At 34.5% G+C, this 16,761-nt stretch overlaps 1 protein-coding gene across 1 annotated transcript in view; it reads left to right on the top strand.

Annotated features, from left to right (window-relative positions):
- Positions 1 to 16,761, top strand: part of LOC141824262 (protein SUPPRESSOR OF GENE SILENCING 3 homolog) — a 28,099-nt gene that overhangs the window by 10,769 nt on the left and 569 nt on the right. The window contains exons 3-5 of the mRNA XM_074711518.1: positions 4,011 to 4,308; positions 15,966 to 16,210; positions 16,387 to 16,544. Coding sequence (XP_074567619.1) covers positions 4,011 to 4,308; positions 15,966 to 16,210; positions 16,387 to 16,544 — 701 coding nt within the window. The remainder of the gene's footprint in view (positions 1 to 4,010; positions 4,309 to 15,965; positions 16,211 to 16,386; positions 16,545 to 16,761) is intronic.

Below are 16,761 nucleotides of genomic sequence, written 5' to 3'. Positions count from 1 at the left end.
CCTCCTGATGCCCAAATCAAATTGAGTTTCTGCGACTGACATTAGCTCCATTTGGAGTTTTTTTCCTGTTGCCATCTAATTCTATATGTTCTGGCATTGTTATCTTCCTACTTTTCTATCTGCTTGCCTCTTCAAAGTCCTTGCTAAAACTACTGTTATTGGTTTTGGGTTCCTGCACCTGAACCTATTTTTTCCCAAAGCCCATCATGGAGCTCATATGGTAGACATCGTCACCAACATAATTTGGAGTTGATGCTTCATAGCTCGTCTCACATCTTTTGATATCATAAGTTCTGTAATTGAACCTACAATTCCTATTGAGGCCAACAATTTCATCAAGCATGACAAAGTGATTATCCCAACTTCTGAGAAGACCGATAGAAGAAAAACATTTCTTAAGATATCTTCTACACAACTCAAAGGCCTGCCACAAGATTATTCACTTCATGTCATTGGGCTGCTAACTCTCTACTCAAGCTTTCCCACATATGACACCAAGCATATTGGTCAAATTTTGTATCGATTATAGCCTACCATGCTAGGTGCATCTTCAATTCATGATTGAAGTAGCTCAAACCACATGCTCTGATTAATCTGAAGTGTGGATGAAGGAAGGAAAGAAATCAATAGTGGAAAAATATTTTCAAGGAACGCGAAAAGAAAGGATGAGGAAAGAAGAGATGAAAGAAATGCAAAAGGAGAGGGAAAGGAATCCTCCGATGGCCACGATTGGCTTGGCGAGCTTGAGCTAGTGGCCGCCCTAGCTTGTGGTGACGCCACAAACTCATGGCCTCTTTGTGATTGACCTCTCCAGGCTTGCCGCGAGTTTGTGGCATCACCACGAGTTTGTGGCCTCGTTGCAAACTCATGATCGCTGATACGGTAAGAAGAGAAAATCATACGTGGCAGAGTTAAGTCAATAGTTAAGATCAGGTGTAAGTCAACAGTCGAAATTCAGTGGAGGTCCAATAGTCAATCTTGATCTCATTAGTTTGGTTCGAGATATTTTGGTCACTCCCTCACTGACTCGGTCACCCCGATTCTAGAGGACAGTCTCCTCGACTCCTTCATCGACTCGGCTACCCTGACTTCAGAGGACACAACCTCTTCAACTCCATCGACTTGGCCACCTCGACTCTAGAGGGTACAACCTCCTCAACTCCTTCATTGATTCGGCCATCTCGACTCTAGAGGACACAACCTTGACTCCATCGAATCGGCCACTCTGATTCCAGAGGACACATCCTCCTCGACTCCTTAATCAACTCGGCTGCCTTAACTTCAGAGGACATAGTCTCCTTGATTCCTTTATCGACTCAGCTACTCAACTCCAGAGGATACAACCTCCTCGACTCCACCAACTTGGTTACCCCGACTTCAGGGGACAACCTCCTCAATTCCTTCATCGACTTAGTTATCTTAATTCTGAAAGATGCAGACTTCAGGATTCCTTCACAACTTAGTCATCCTACGGGGGCCCATTGACGGTTACTGTGAATATTCCTAAGCATGACATCATGAGCAAGCGTATGAACAATGATAAGGGTGTCAGATTTGGTCCCCTAAATGTTCTCCTACATACATGTGGCACGTAATGGATGGAGGAGCAGGTAACGAATGTTGGATCTGATCTCCTTGAATCGCAGATGTGGAGATGATCTCCTTGAATCCCCGTTCCTTCAATACGACCGGGGATAGTTTCAAATGCCTATTGATGGCAGCCCTTATTATAGTTTGAGCTGCGATACGGTAGAGAAACATTCCATTAGTTCTTGTACGAGGTTAAATCGATGTAATTCTTACCAAAAGTCAGTAGAAACTCAACGCTAACTCGACTCAAGCCGAAGAGAAAAAGCAGACCCTCCGTGATCAGGAGCCTGACGTCAAATTGCAGACCAGATAGGATTTCCACCATGCTGAGTTACTTTGACTCCAACTTGTATTGGTCTAGGCTTGGAGGACGAGGTAACTTGGATATCCATCTTACGGGACATGCATGCGTGTCAACATCAGATTGACTGTCATTTATGCATGAATAAGACGAAACAACTCTAGGAATAATATGCCATCATGCGTATCGTTTGCATTTATGATGCGTATCTCGCATGTTGCAGAGACAAGCAGTAATGTCTACCTGCTCGATGTCGCCAACCACTTGGTTGTCTCGATTCCAGAAGACTCATAATTTCTAGACTCCCTCCAAACTCGGCTCATTCATAGACAGGATAAGACTGTTTAGCCGGAACTCTTTTTCTTGATACTCATTGTTCACAAACTCAACCATTGAGTTTTTGCGCTTTTTACTTTCTCGAGTCCATACTTGGGTCTTTACTTTCTTGAGTCCATACTTAGGCCTTTACGTTTCGACTCCATACTCAGGTCTTTACATTCTCGAGTTCTCATTCAAGTCCTTATATTTAAGTCTATTTTGCTCAATGCTCGTGTCCTCATCTGCAGCACCAATAGTTTTATTTGAAGTTTATGATGTTTACACTCCGCTCTTTATCTTCGCGAAGTTAAGCATACAACTTGATATATACATCAAAATTCAATAAATTCCTAAATAGCCCGACTCTGGAGGACACAATCTCCTCGACTCCTTCATCGACTCGGCTACCTCGATTCAAGAGGATAGTCTCCTTAACTCTTTCATTGACTCGGCCACTCGATTCGAGAGGACATATCCTTCTCGACTCCTTCACAAACTTGGTCACCTTGGCTCCAGAGGACATAATCTCCTTAACACCTTCATCGATTCGACTACCTTGATTCCAAAGGATACAACTTCCTCGACTCTTTCACTAACTCGGCCACCTCGACTTCAAGGGACACTTTCAAATCCTTTCCTTTGTTATTTGCAGTCTTTCAGCTAAAAGTTATATGTTATGAATCTTTCCTTATATTGGTGGTGTTAGGTTGTATTATATCCAATTTCTTTTCTTTCACACAATCTTGTGAACAATTTGTTGATGTGGAATTCTTAATGAAAGTGTGTAATTTGATTTATGCAGAAAAGAAATTAGCTAGTGTTTTTGGATGAGGACTGTGAAGAATGCTTGAGAGTGAGCATGTTATGATTTTTTGTAGCCTGTGATTTTTTCATAATTTTGAAGTGAAATTTCATTAGCAAATCCTATCCTACTTTCACTAATTTGAATTTTTTTTCTAGTATGTAAACTTAAAGGAAAATTTTAGAAAATGACGGTTAGACCTGCTATGTTATATGAAATTGAATGTTGGGCTATGACTTGAACATATGAGCAGAAGATGAAAGTTGTAGTGATAAGAATGTTAAGGTGGATGTACAGACATACAAGGATGGACTAAATAAGAAATGAACATATTAGAGAGAAAGTTGGGTTGCACTTATTGAGGGAAAACTCAAGAAGATACGTTTAGGATGATACGGGCATGTATGTAGACGACCAATAGATTCTTCAATTAGGTGATGTGAATCTATGACAAATGTGCACATCAAACGAGGAAGAGGAAGACCAAAAAATATTTGATTAGCAATAATAAAACAAGATAAAATTTATTTAACTATAAATGATGATATAGTAGAGGATATATCTCAATGATATAAAAGGATTTATATAACCGATCCCACCTAGTGCGATAAGGTTTGGTTGTTGTTATTGTTGAAGTGAAATTTCATTAGCAAATCCTATCCTACTTTCACTAATTTGAATGTTTTTTTGTCAAAGTAGTGCAATTGGTATATTGAAAAATTGGCATCTTATTCCTTTCTGAGAGTTTGTGGAACTAAATCCTCATTTGCATGTCCATAAGATAAGCAGTTTTGTGTTCTTGCGTCTTTGATTTATACAGCATTTTGCCCATTGAGTTCACTTTTCTGATATTACATATCCATCAAATCTACATCACACTTAAGATAATAGATTCGAGTATTAGCATCTTGCAAACATAGTGCTCCAGTTCTTCTTTCTTCCATTTGCTGTGTATGATAATTTGCTTGGTATTTTGTCTCATTATGTTCAATGCTACAGTGGTTAGGTATGGGAAACCAAGAGCTACTCGATTATTTCAGTACGTATGAACCAGTGAAGGCCCGCCATTCCTATGGACCTAATGGGCATCGAGGAATGAGTGTTTTGGTTTTTGAAGCTACTGCAATGGGCTATTTAAAAGCTGAGCGGCTGCATAAACACTTTGCAGAGCAAGGAACCAGTAGAGCTGCATGGGAACATCCTCGGAAAAATCTATTCTCTGCGGGTGGCAAACGTCAACTATATGGTTACCTATCACGAAAAGAAGATCTGGATACCTTCAACTACCACTGTCAAGGTATGTCTGTCTTATCCATTTTATTGCTGTGTATTTACAGATGACATCAGATATTATTTGAGGGAAAGGTAGTTTTGAAGTTTTGATAGTGCTTTACATTCTCAATTTTGTTATTCAATCACGGATAGTACTGATAAATTATTTTAACAATTGATGAGTTAAGCAGTGGAGGTTGGAATTATAATATCTTTATTAAATTATGTACTTGAGCGTAGAAACTTAAGGATTAATTGGTTCAACAATAAGGCTTAATAATAACTAATGGCTCATAAAATAATGTAGCACAAACATTCATTTATATGTGATCTTAAAGTATGTAAACCTGCAGGTCATTGACCATGAATATCAAATGGTAACTGCAACACAAATCACTATGTAAATACACAATGTGAAAATAAACAATGCAATGACTTATTCAAGAGCTCCACATTTCCTAATTGCATCCACCAATCAAAAAAGCATGTTTGTACTCATCCAATGATGCAGGGCATGCACTCCCCTTTTTGCAATAGAGGTGCCTGTGTGCTCTCTAACACATGCATGACTACTGAAGGTAACTCAAGTGTGCTATGTTCAATACATCATAGTTGTCGGCAGGCCAACCATGGTAAAGGTAAAAAGAAATTGGTATAAATTGCGATATGGAAATCATCCTAATAGGCTAAAGGCCATATTTGCAATAAAACATTTGGTATATAATTTGCATCCATAAGTAAATCATCCAACTATGATGATATTCCATAGGTTCACCATGTTCTAAGCTGTGGCAACATTCCACTCTATATCAATTGACAAGAAAAATATACTGCAAGATAAGTCCTACATAAATACCATAGGCATCATATATATACACTGCATAAAAGTGTGCATGAAAAGCTACCTAAACAAACTCTAGTATGATGTAAGGTACAACATTTTACTACTATATACTTGCATAAATATATGTAATCAGATTTCATATGTTTGCAAATCACGAAAATCAATAATATTATTAACAACGAAACTAATAAGAATACAAGGGCAAAGAACAACACAAGTATATATAACAAGGTAAATAGATCCTCTGTATGATCCATGTCAAGAGCAACCTCTAAAACAACATGATTTGTTCAAGTATTCATGATCCCCTCTCCACTATATCAGCAAGTTCCCACACTTTCCCATCTATCAACTAAGACAATTTAAACCTCATTTACCATTCAAATATTTATTCAATCAAACTGTTTCAAGCATCACCCAAGTCAAACAGATACCTATTACAATTAATTCTCTAGTTTGTATCTTAATCTCATAATAGTCAACCATTAAAACAATCTTCCTTAGGAATCAATATCCACACACTATCATAATTTTATACTATAAAAGTACACTTACAATTTTTTATTTTGGTCCCTTCTTTCTAATAATTACTCTAATTTCAACCAAAATCATACCTCAATTATCTCTTATTACATTTAAAATCTCAGTCACCTACCTAGTAGATTACAAATTAATATCTTCCTTATGTTTTAATCAACCTTAATTTAATGCCAGCACAATCAAATTGTCACTCTTCTACATCATCAATCACATTTGCGCCTCTAAACACCCAATCATTACCGAGCCTACCTACATTAAAGAAACAAGGGATAAAGAGTCTAACTTGATCCAAAGCAACTTCCTAACACATAGCTACTCAATCAACCCCTTAATTGTGGGCTTCAAGAAACAACCTAATGAATAACAATCACATTATCATGCCATTGAAGCAATACCAAAATTGGACTACAGAAGCAAAAATTATGACCTATTGGAGGCAGTATGAGTTCCATCCTTTTGGTCAAGCTGGCGAAGAAGGAAAAAAAGGCATATTTTGTTGTTGCAAGGGAGAAAGCAATAGGGCAGTTGAAACAATTTCTTCCATCATCCCAAGCTACTGCATTCAGTTTGAACAATAAAAGGGGAAAGTTGTTGCCCTCAATAAGGAATTCCACAGCAAGCCTGCTCAAGAGGGAGATAGGATGTGCGAGGAGGGGGGAAGAACAGTGTGGCTATGCCGTTGTGTAGGTGATAGCAATGATAGGGAGTTTCAACATCGCATGACAAATGATGACAGAGCATTGTGGCTCACATGTAGCACTTCAAAAAGATCAAGAAGAAGCTTTGAGAGGACGTGCCGTCTTGAGTAGCAGAAAGTAGTTGTTTGCTCACACCAAATGAAGGACGAAGGGGTTTCGGAGTTGATCTTGCCAAATTGGGGAAGGAGAAGGGAGATAGTTGTCACGTAGGGAGGTGCAGTGCCATGTGGTGGAGGAGCTCAACATTATCACGAGATGGGGGAGAGGAGGAATAAAAGGTATTTAGAATACTTAAAAAACCTAATAACATGGTCGACTAATGGTTCTTCTGCTTCAAATCTGGTTCAGCCTTAAAACCCTTTATCTCAGTTTGTTTCAATCCCAGATCGAGTGTAAAGTGAGATTAAATTTAACCCACTTGAATGCTAACTCAATGAGTCATTCTAACTCTAATTAACCCCAAAGCTAAATCAAAATCACTAATTCAACTAGTAAACTATTTGGTTCACCCATGAGAACTATAATTTGTTTCACTGAACCCTAACCAATGATTATGTTGATTTAAATTTATTTAATTTCAATATATATAACAACTTTTGTGTTGTCCAAAACTTGCTTAAACTTCACCATTCACCTACTTCAACTATTATGCACCACCTCCATGACTGTCCACAACAATAAGACTCATCCACAATAACAACATTGTCGTAGAATCTTAAAATTAGTACCTTTATAAGGTCCCTCTATATGCGAACACCTAAATATCATTCGCATTTGTCATAACCAGGTAGTAGTCCACCCTTAGGCAAATATTTAATGTGCAACTCATTGTTTATAATTTACTATAGTGTCAAGCAACATAGTTATCAAAATGTATCTTTCTAGTAAATTGCTGAACCTACACTAATTAGCATAAATAATCTCTCTTGTGCATCTTGTATTGATGGTGCTAATGAGTATCGTCTTATGTTGACACTCACTACTCCTTGCCATGGTATGATACATGTCAAGTTGAATTCTAGTAATGGTTATTACTTTTGTAGCTTTCTTCAAACTTCTAATTCAACTGATTATCTATAGATTTGTTTTTATAAGCAAGAAGGGGAGTCTTGGCGTAATGGTAAAGTTGTTGCTATGTGACCTAGAGGGTCATGGATTCGAGTTTCGGAAATAGTCTTTTGCAAAACAGGGTAAGACTGTGTACATAGACCCTTCCCTGAGATCCCACATCGACAGGAGCTTTGTGCACCAGACTGTTTTTTTTTTTTATAAGCAAATAAGTTAAGTGGGAGAAAGATTATAAGAGTAATACTTATATCAATCTATCTCAACAAGCCTTGAAAAAAATGAATAAAATCATTTCAATTACTAACTAATATAGTTGTATTAAAAGTAGAAAATCTAAATGTAAGAAGATTAATGAATACATCTGAAATCTTCTTGGCATACTTTAACTAATGTTGAAAAGTGTGATAAATATCAGGACAAAATAATACTATAAAATTTTATTTATTTAATTATCTAATAGCTATAATCTTACGTTTGTCAGCAAATAAATTAAGTGAAAAGGCTATTAAAATAATAAAAATCATCTAACCTCATCTCAACATATTTAAAATGTATGCCAAGTGTACATTCCAATTGATGACCAAAACTCTAATACACAATGATAGTTGAAAGTTTACCCTAATATGTGGTTGTATTCTCCTTATTCTTTTTTTTCTGCTTCATTTCTTTCTTCCCTCCACCTTTTGTTTCTCCATCAACATCATGCATCGAACTCCAACACCATACCTAAACCATACCATTCCAATTAAATACCAAAACTTCAAGATGGCTTGAGATTTGAAACCTTGGTTCAATTACACTCTATTAACTCTACTAGTCGCCAATGTTTGTATTTGCTATCATGCCATCTTCCTCAATTGTTTCTTGGTCAGATCATATCCATTTCCATCATCCCATCCTAATCATCTCGCGGGTCACAACTTCCCGTGTCCACCTTTCACCAACAATCTTTTCTGTTGTCTCTTCCCTTCACTATTTCAATAGCATTTACCTTGTATTCAATGATGTAAATATACCAACAAAACTAAATGCTTTTGCCATGTGAACATGTTTGACAACCAACAAACCTTATGCTTATGTAAGTGAAGTCGATTATCATTGAAGATGTAACGAGTAGAGAGAGGTTAAATATAATTTTTCTTAGCATGATAAAAGTGATTTGAAAGATATAGATATTAATAGCAATGAAGCCGTAGGTTCAAATCAATGTTGGGGTAAGATTTGAGCAACTAATCACAAATAATTGGGTTGAGGCTGACTGTACATTTATTTGTTTGGTTCTTTTGTGTTGTTGTATAGGGTTTAGTACATTTAGAATAATGTAGTGTAAGACTATTTTAAATAAAATGTTCATAGCTGCTACAACGTGAATGTTAGGTGAGTAGGTCGAATCCGCATTGTAGCAGTTACAAAATCATAATGCTACAACGTTTGTAGCAGTTACGGTTTTGTAGCTGCTACAACGTGAATGGTAGGTGAATAGGATTGAATCTGCGTTGTAGCAGCTATGAAACCGTAACTGTTATAATGTGAATGTTTTTGAACAGATTAAGTATGCGTGGTAATAATTACGAAATCGTAGTTGCTACAACATATGTAGCAACTACAAAATTGTAGTTGTTATAACATATCCAACCAGTTTAGTATTTAGGCATAGATAATAATGGAAACAGTATTGGAGGGTAGGAGGGTAAATGTACACAATTGAATAGTGACAAGGGGTGCCCTTTTGATTAAAAAGCAAAGTGGGGTGCCCCTTTGATGATTCAGAAAAAATGGAGCTTCCTTTTGACTTTTGCCCTAATATTAATCAATGTCACTTAAGGCTAGTGTGTAAAACAAAACCCATGGTTAAAAGGGAATGAAAAAATGATTGTTTTGTTCAATAAATTTTTGTCTATGAATGTTATTCTAGATTACAATAATTTATATGAGCAACTTTCTCACCTAAGTAGTGAAGTGGCCAACCATGCCAATTGACAAGGGTGGAATTTATGGTTCAACTTGTCAATTGACACACAATAGACCCGACCATGGTTTGGAGCCATTGGTTCGATGGTTCGAAAAATCTTGATCCTTAACCTTCAAAGGCAGTTATGATTTACAGTTCGAAACCGTCAATTATAGTTCGGTTCACGATGGTTCAAGATTATTATTTATATTTTATTTAAAAAATAACAAATTTATAAATGTGGAAAAAATTAATAAAAGGCGTGAACTTATTTAACTTGTCTATGTATCCACTTAGGGTATAAAAGAATTAAAGCTCATGTAGTTCGTTAGTTTCTTTGGTATCAAAATCTTCTATTTCGTCTCCTAAAAGTTGCATTCCTTTTATTCTTTTTGCAATTTTCATCCAATCACCAAGTAGCTACTTGATCTTCCAAAGAGTCAGAGCCAAAGTAAATCAAGAAAAAATATTATACTAAACCCTAAGTCATCTTTATATTTTGATACTAATGATTTTTTTTATCTAACATTACATTATTATATTTTAGTGTGATGAGACTATGTTCGATGATAGTTCACTATATATATATAATTTTATTGTCGAACAAATTATATCCCTTATTGAATATATCATATAAGTCAAATAGTCTTTGTAAACTCAATATTGAATAGATAAAGAGATAGAATAAGATCAATGAGTAATGAGTAACCTATTAAGAGTATTAAATGAAATTAATAAATTTAATGAGTTAAAGGTAGCATAGTCCCCCACATTAGAAAATTCAAACTAAATAGGTTGAAAATTTGGCTTCAATAGAAAGGTGGAATAATCTCACATAGAAAAATTTAAATCAAATAAGTTAGTTTATATTGAACCACACCATTAATATCATTAAAATATTGGTAAATGAAACTCTCATTGAAAAAACCTAAAACAATTTTAAAAATTAAGGTTTTTAAAGATAAATATCAATGAACCGGCTAAGAATTGGTAGTTAACCATTGGTTGAATTGGCAATTTGAACCGATGGTTCAAACCGTTGGTTTATCGATTCACTTGTGGCCCGACCCATCTAGACGGGTTGGTTATAGTTTCGACCCATTGAACTGGGTCAATAGGCCATGGTCAAGCCTAGCACACGAGATGACTTTAGGACATGGCAGATGACATAAATAAAGAGGGTGAGAAGGGAGAGTGCGACAATGGAAAACAGAGAGGGAAGGAAGGGAGGAGAGGGGAGGAGAGTAGCACTAGACATAGGTGGTGTGAGGCTAATGACGAGTACCAGAGAGGGGAAAAGGAAAGTGCATGGAGAAAGAAGAGAATTAAATAATTTGTGCCCTCTTAAAAATACCACTAACCTAATTAAATACTACTGAATAAAGACTATCATGGTTATATAAACTTTGGTTCAGATTTAAACTTGCCAAAATAAATCCAAATTAAGCTCAATTTGAACCTCCTTGATCCTGTTGAAAATTAGAAATCGTATTAACTTAATTTATCTAATACATGGGATCTTAATCGCTAACCCTTTTTATAGATTGATAACACAACTTATTCTTCATAAGATAATAGGCTTTTCTAATAAAAAACATAACGTGCCAAACAAATTTTTCTAAAAAAATTAAACAGATTTTTATGAAAACATTTTTGCCTAATATGATTACAAAATTATATTTTTTCACACTCTTCATCAAGCTGGTATATAAATATTTATCATTCCCAGCTTAGATATAATATTTTAAAAAATTGAGCTACTTGACTCTTTAGTGACTATATCTATAAATTAACCTTCTCTCCAATCTCCTTTATGAAGTATCTATCAATTTCAATATGCTTTGTCCGATCATAGTTTACTTGATTGTGAGTTATGCTATCGTAGACTTGTTATCACAATAAAGTCTCATTAGGCCGTCCCGCTTGACTTTTAATTCTTCTAAGATCACTTTTAACCAATGTAGTTTGCATACTCCTTGAGCTCTTTAGCCATTACTCAGAATTATGTCTGTGCACTAGACTACGCCGCTACATGTAGTTTCTTTCTCTCCATGCCTTTAAATAGAATAGTCTTTTCTGGTGTTTCTTTGAGATACTATAGTACTCGATGAAGAGTCATTGATACATTTCTTTATCACTGTGCCATCTTTCTCTAGTATTCCAAGTCTGAGATTTGGACATATTTGAGTACTTGTTGGTTTGCATATTGTCTTGTTTTTTTGGGAGATTTGTAACATGTTTTTGTTGGGATATAAATATGTTTTACTTAGAGTGGGCACATCATTTTTGTCATTATTATATTATTGGCTTTGTCTATATTGCATGCGATCATATCTCTATCATGCCCATTGTGATTACTAAGTTGATATAAGGATTTCATACTGTATGAACTTCTAATTATTTTATATTCTGGTTGGACTTCCATATAAATATCTTTAAGTTTTCTAAGGAAAGATGCATTCTTGATATTAAACTGATTCTCAGAATTTGAGTTGAATTCTTGACTTGCATTAGTTAGTGACAATAACATCTTGTTCCTCAAGTATACCTTGTCAAGTCTCACATTCTCAATGACAGAGTTGGATCCTTATATTCTAGTATGAAATTCTCTCTTGAAGATAATGTGTGGTGAAGTAAAACCCTTGTTCATTATAACTTCGTTGATGGAGGATGATAACACTTGTACCTTTTTTGAGTTGAGGAATAACCCAAACATTTTGATGACAAGATTATTTGTAGTGTGTATGTTTGAATATAATGTTGAAAGTGTTTCAATTGGACTCTTGAACTCTAAAATTTTGAAAGGCAAATGATTTATTTAATACATGGCTAATTACACCAATGAACAAGTACCTGCTTGCCAAGATTACCAAAAAGAGATCTCCACCTCTTCTACTTGTATTGTAGCGGACATTTTCAAAGTTAAAAACTTGTAGAAAAAAATTTTAAAAAATGGCAATGAAGACCGAGTAACTTGGAAAATCTAGTTATAAAAGGTTGGTAAAAGAAATCTAGCTATGAAAGTTGATAAAGGAATTCTCAATATAAAAGCTAACAACAGGAAAAGATAGACAATAAAGGCTGAGTGATAGTGAAAAATTTAGCTACGAAGATTAGTAAAAGGAAAAAGAAAAAAATTGACAATGAAGGTCGAGCGACAATGAAGGTCGAGCGACAATGAAGTTCGAGCAACAACGAAAAATCCAACTACAAAGGCTGAAAGAACCCAGCTATGTGGGCTAGTAAAAAGAAAGAATAGCAATGAAGGTTGAGAAAAAGGGAAAAAATTTGGCTAGAAATGGGGGTAAAGAAATTCATCTCTGAAGGTTGGTAAAAGAAAAAAAATGACAATAAAGGCTAAGTAAAATGGGAAAATTCAGCTATGAAGGTTGGTAAAAGAAAAAAATCGACAATAAAGACTAAGGAAAATGGGAAAATTCAGCTATGAAGGTTGGAATTTATCTATGAAAGCAGATAAAAGAAAAAAAAATCAGCAAATGAAGATTAAGCAAAAGGGAAAAATGAAATGAAGGTTAAGCAAAGGGGAAAAATGAGCTATGAAGTTTGGTAAAAGGAATCTAGCCTTCAAGGTGGCTAGTAAACAAAAAAAAAATTTATAATGAAGGCTAAGCAAAAGAGTAAGATCCAGCTATCAGGGCTAATAAAAAGAATCCAACTATGAATAATAAAAAAATCCATAATGAAGGCCGAACAAAAGGGAAAAATTAAGCTTTGAAGGATGGTAAAAGAAATCCAACTATGAAGGCTAGTTAAAATGGAAATTGGCTATGAAGGCTAAGCAAAAGGGAAATATCCAACTGTGAAGGTGAATAAAATAAATCTAGTTTAAAAGAAAAAACTAGTAATGATTGAGCAAAAGGAAAAAAATCCAACCATGAATGGCGCTGGAATAAAATGGTGCAAATGCGGTGGTGAAAACAATGTGTGATGATAAGGAGAGAAGGAGAAGAGAAAAGGTCGATTATGAGATTGCTGGATTAGGGTTTTAATTGAAGGTGTCAATAGGAAAAGAAAAAATAGAATAGATGAAGAGGAAAAAAGACAAAACCTATAATTGGCGAGAAAAGAAAAGAGATTTTAAAAGATGAAAGTGGCGGCGAGGGAGAGAATATAAAGATAATATTAATAATAGGAAAATCAAAAATAAAGAATGAGTTAAAGAAGAAAAAGAGTAATGACAAAAAAGACAAGATAAAGAAGCATAAAGAAGAAATAAAAAATTAAAAGAAGTTATATTGGACATGAAGCAATGAGAGTAATTGCATTTCCAACCCAAATAGTTGTTATTGCTAAGTATGATGGGTAGAAAAGATATCGCTTGTTGGTAAGGAAGAGATTTTTGTAGTAGGGGTATTTCTCCGGTTGAGGATGGTGATGAAATTTCAAGCATCTTTTGTATTTTTTTACTTTTTTATGCACTAATTAGAAATAATATATATACATATATATTTTTTTAGGGTTAAAAGGTGACAACAAAACGAGAAAGAGGACAAATAAGACAAGAGAATGATAATAGAAAGATATAAGCAAAAAACAAAGTAGCAGGAGTAGAGTAAAGGAAAATAAGATTAAGAGGGCACAAAGATAGAGGATAATTTAGGAATAAAATTATAGAATATGAAAGATAGAGAGAAAAAATTACTTTTTATTTGTAAGGAAAAAAATAAGGTGAGAACTAAATTTGATATCAAAGCGTGACTAATTCATGGATGTGGGTGGTGTTGAAGCTTGAGAATGAAAGATGAATTAAAGGATAACTAGTACTAATACCAAAGTATCAAGTTTCGACTCTTTTACCATGTTGAAAATTATGTTAATTGAAAGTTTGTCTAATACATGGGACCCTAACAACTACCCCTTTTTATAGATTGATAACATGACTTAACTTTTTAAATAAAAACTCTTAAGACTTTTCTCAAGAGACTTATCTAAAAAAAGGTAAATAGTTTTAGTGGAAACTAATTATGCTATCATATCTTATAATTTATCGAATATTTTTAGCCTATATACAATTACAAAATTATGATTTCCCATAGATCCTACTCACAATGTACTCAATGTACTTCACAAAAAATTTAAATTTTAAAATATTTTTTATCAAAAAAATCTTGAATCTAAAATATTTAAATTTCAAATTTGATTTTATGGAAAAATCTTGAGTCTAAAATTTTTAAATTTGATAAATCGAATAATAGTCCAATTATTTACATTTTTTATAGAAATTTTACATCCAAAATTTGAAAATATTTTACATCTCACTATTTTTCATCCACTCTAGTAATTGTAGTTATGCAAAAGAAACAGAACCAAATTAAACTAAATGATAGAAGGTTAAATTATTTCACTTTTTATCAAACAAAATATAAGAAACAAAGTAATATTAAAAAGTGCTCATTTTTTTCTATCAAATGTTAATCAAATAAATTTCAAACACAATTAGAAAATACCATAAAAACATGCGTTCGCTAAAAGAAAGTTACATCCTTAACAATGAAACCCCCTCAGACGTTTAAATCCAAATTTGCTCTAATGTTGCAAATTCAAAAGCAAAATATGCCCCCAAAGGAACAAAAAGGCCTTATTTTCTGATTGCTCATTCATGTGTTCTATCTACAAAAGTTGAATAAATTATAAATGTAAATTATTATGAAATGAAAGAATCATAAAGTTTGTAGACGAGTAAAATAAAATGTATAACTTGATTTGCAGCATGAAAACTGAGTTGATTTAATCAACAAATATAAATACAAAAAATGATAATCCCAGCTAGCCCTGGGGTGACCGGCCCGGTCCCACGGTAAATCGGGAAGTGCACGCAGCGGCCAACCCAGACGCCAGCATCCTTTGATTGCGTTTCCCATTTGGAGGAAAATTCCTGCAAATACGCCGTAGCTGGGGATCGAACCGCAGATGCCTGGGTGACAACCTGGATGTCCTACCGCGACACCATTGCCCCAGGGACAACAAATATATATACAAGAACAAATATGTATTGGCAATCTAATTAATTATTAACAATTAATTACAATAAAGAGTTGATTATTATTATTAACAATTCAATTAAATTGCCGAAATTGTATTGACATAACATGATACGGTACTACAATCATACGGTTCTGGATAGAGATCGAAATTATAACATGGCTTGAAATATTAATCCTTGTTCTCACCTTTAAGATAGTTTGTGTTTACCAGGACAATATTGATTGCTAAAGAAAATTTTAATGATCATGTTAAGCTCTTAGATTTTTTGTTACAAAATTATTGGGTTATCTTGCAAGTGAGTCTTAAGGCTTCAGATTCTGGGTCATGTACTTGCACGCTTATGTTCATGTACTTGCTTTCTTGTCTTGCCAAAAGAAATCATGCCTTCATACCAACAACATATGGTTTGCTTCTATTCAGTTGACATTTAAAGCAAGTTTCATTTTGATAAACTACTTGAATCTAACTTCTAAAACATACGGCTTGCTTTTGACCACAAGATAAATGAACAATGGCCTTATTTGTTGGCCTGTCCTTGTCATGTGGATTAATAATATTTTCAAAAATGATTGCAGCGAAATCTCGACTTAAATATGAATTGAAATCATATCAAGAAATGGTTGTGATCCCCATGAAACAAATGGATGAGGACAATCAGCAACTAGTTTTGCTGAAGAACAAAGACATTAAGCAAGAGAGACGATATAAGGCTCTTGAAGAAACGTTTGGTGTGTTAACCCAAAAATTGCGGGAAACCATGGAAGAAAACAGGATTGTAAGACATAGGACCAAGATCCAACATCAAGAGAACAAAGAAGAGGTAGTTTCTTTATTTTATCATTGCACAAGTATATTACATTTTTGTGGCCCAAAATTTTTGTTTAAAGATTGTAAGAGTTTGTGCGTGAGGCATAATATTGTAAGGCAGCAAAAGTCTTGTTACTTTTTTGCATGCTTAGGAACTTTAGATGACCTTATTGTTTCGATGATTTTCAGATGGATTACCAAGAGAACTTTTTCAAGGAACAGATGGACAAGATTCACAAGTTTACTGAAGAGAAAGAGCAATTATTTGAGAAGTCGCAGCAGGAGGAGCGTGCAAAGGCAAAGCATTCTGATTTAAATTCTGGAACCACTGAAGAGAAAAAGCTTAGGTATTACTTCGTTTGGAAAATATCAGCAAGTATCAATGCTTTTGTAATCAAACATATTATGCTAAGTGATGAAAACAGATTGCTTCAACAGTCACAATTTTCTGATAAAACTAAGAAATCTCTAGTAAAAGTTGAAGTTTTATATGCTCTAATGTTTAGTTGTTCACTTGTCTTTGCAATTTTGTGATAAAGGATGCTCTGTGACTAATGATGTTTA

This window comes from Curcuma longa, chromosome 3, assembly GCF_044706935.1.
Source record: "Curcuma longa cultivar G26 ecotype Majalengka, Jawa Barat chromosome 3, ITB_CL_G26_1.1, whole genome shotgun sequence".
NCBI classification, from domain to species: Eukaryota; Viridiplantae; Streptophyta; class Magnoliopsida; order Zingiberales; family Zingiberaceae; genus Curcuma; species Curcuma longa.
Note: the sequence above shows the minus strand (reverse complement) of the source record. Positions and strands in the feature narration are given on the sequence as shown.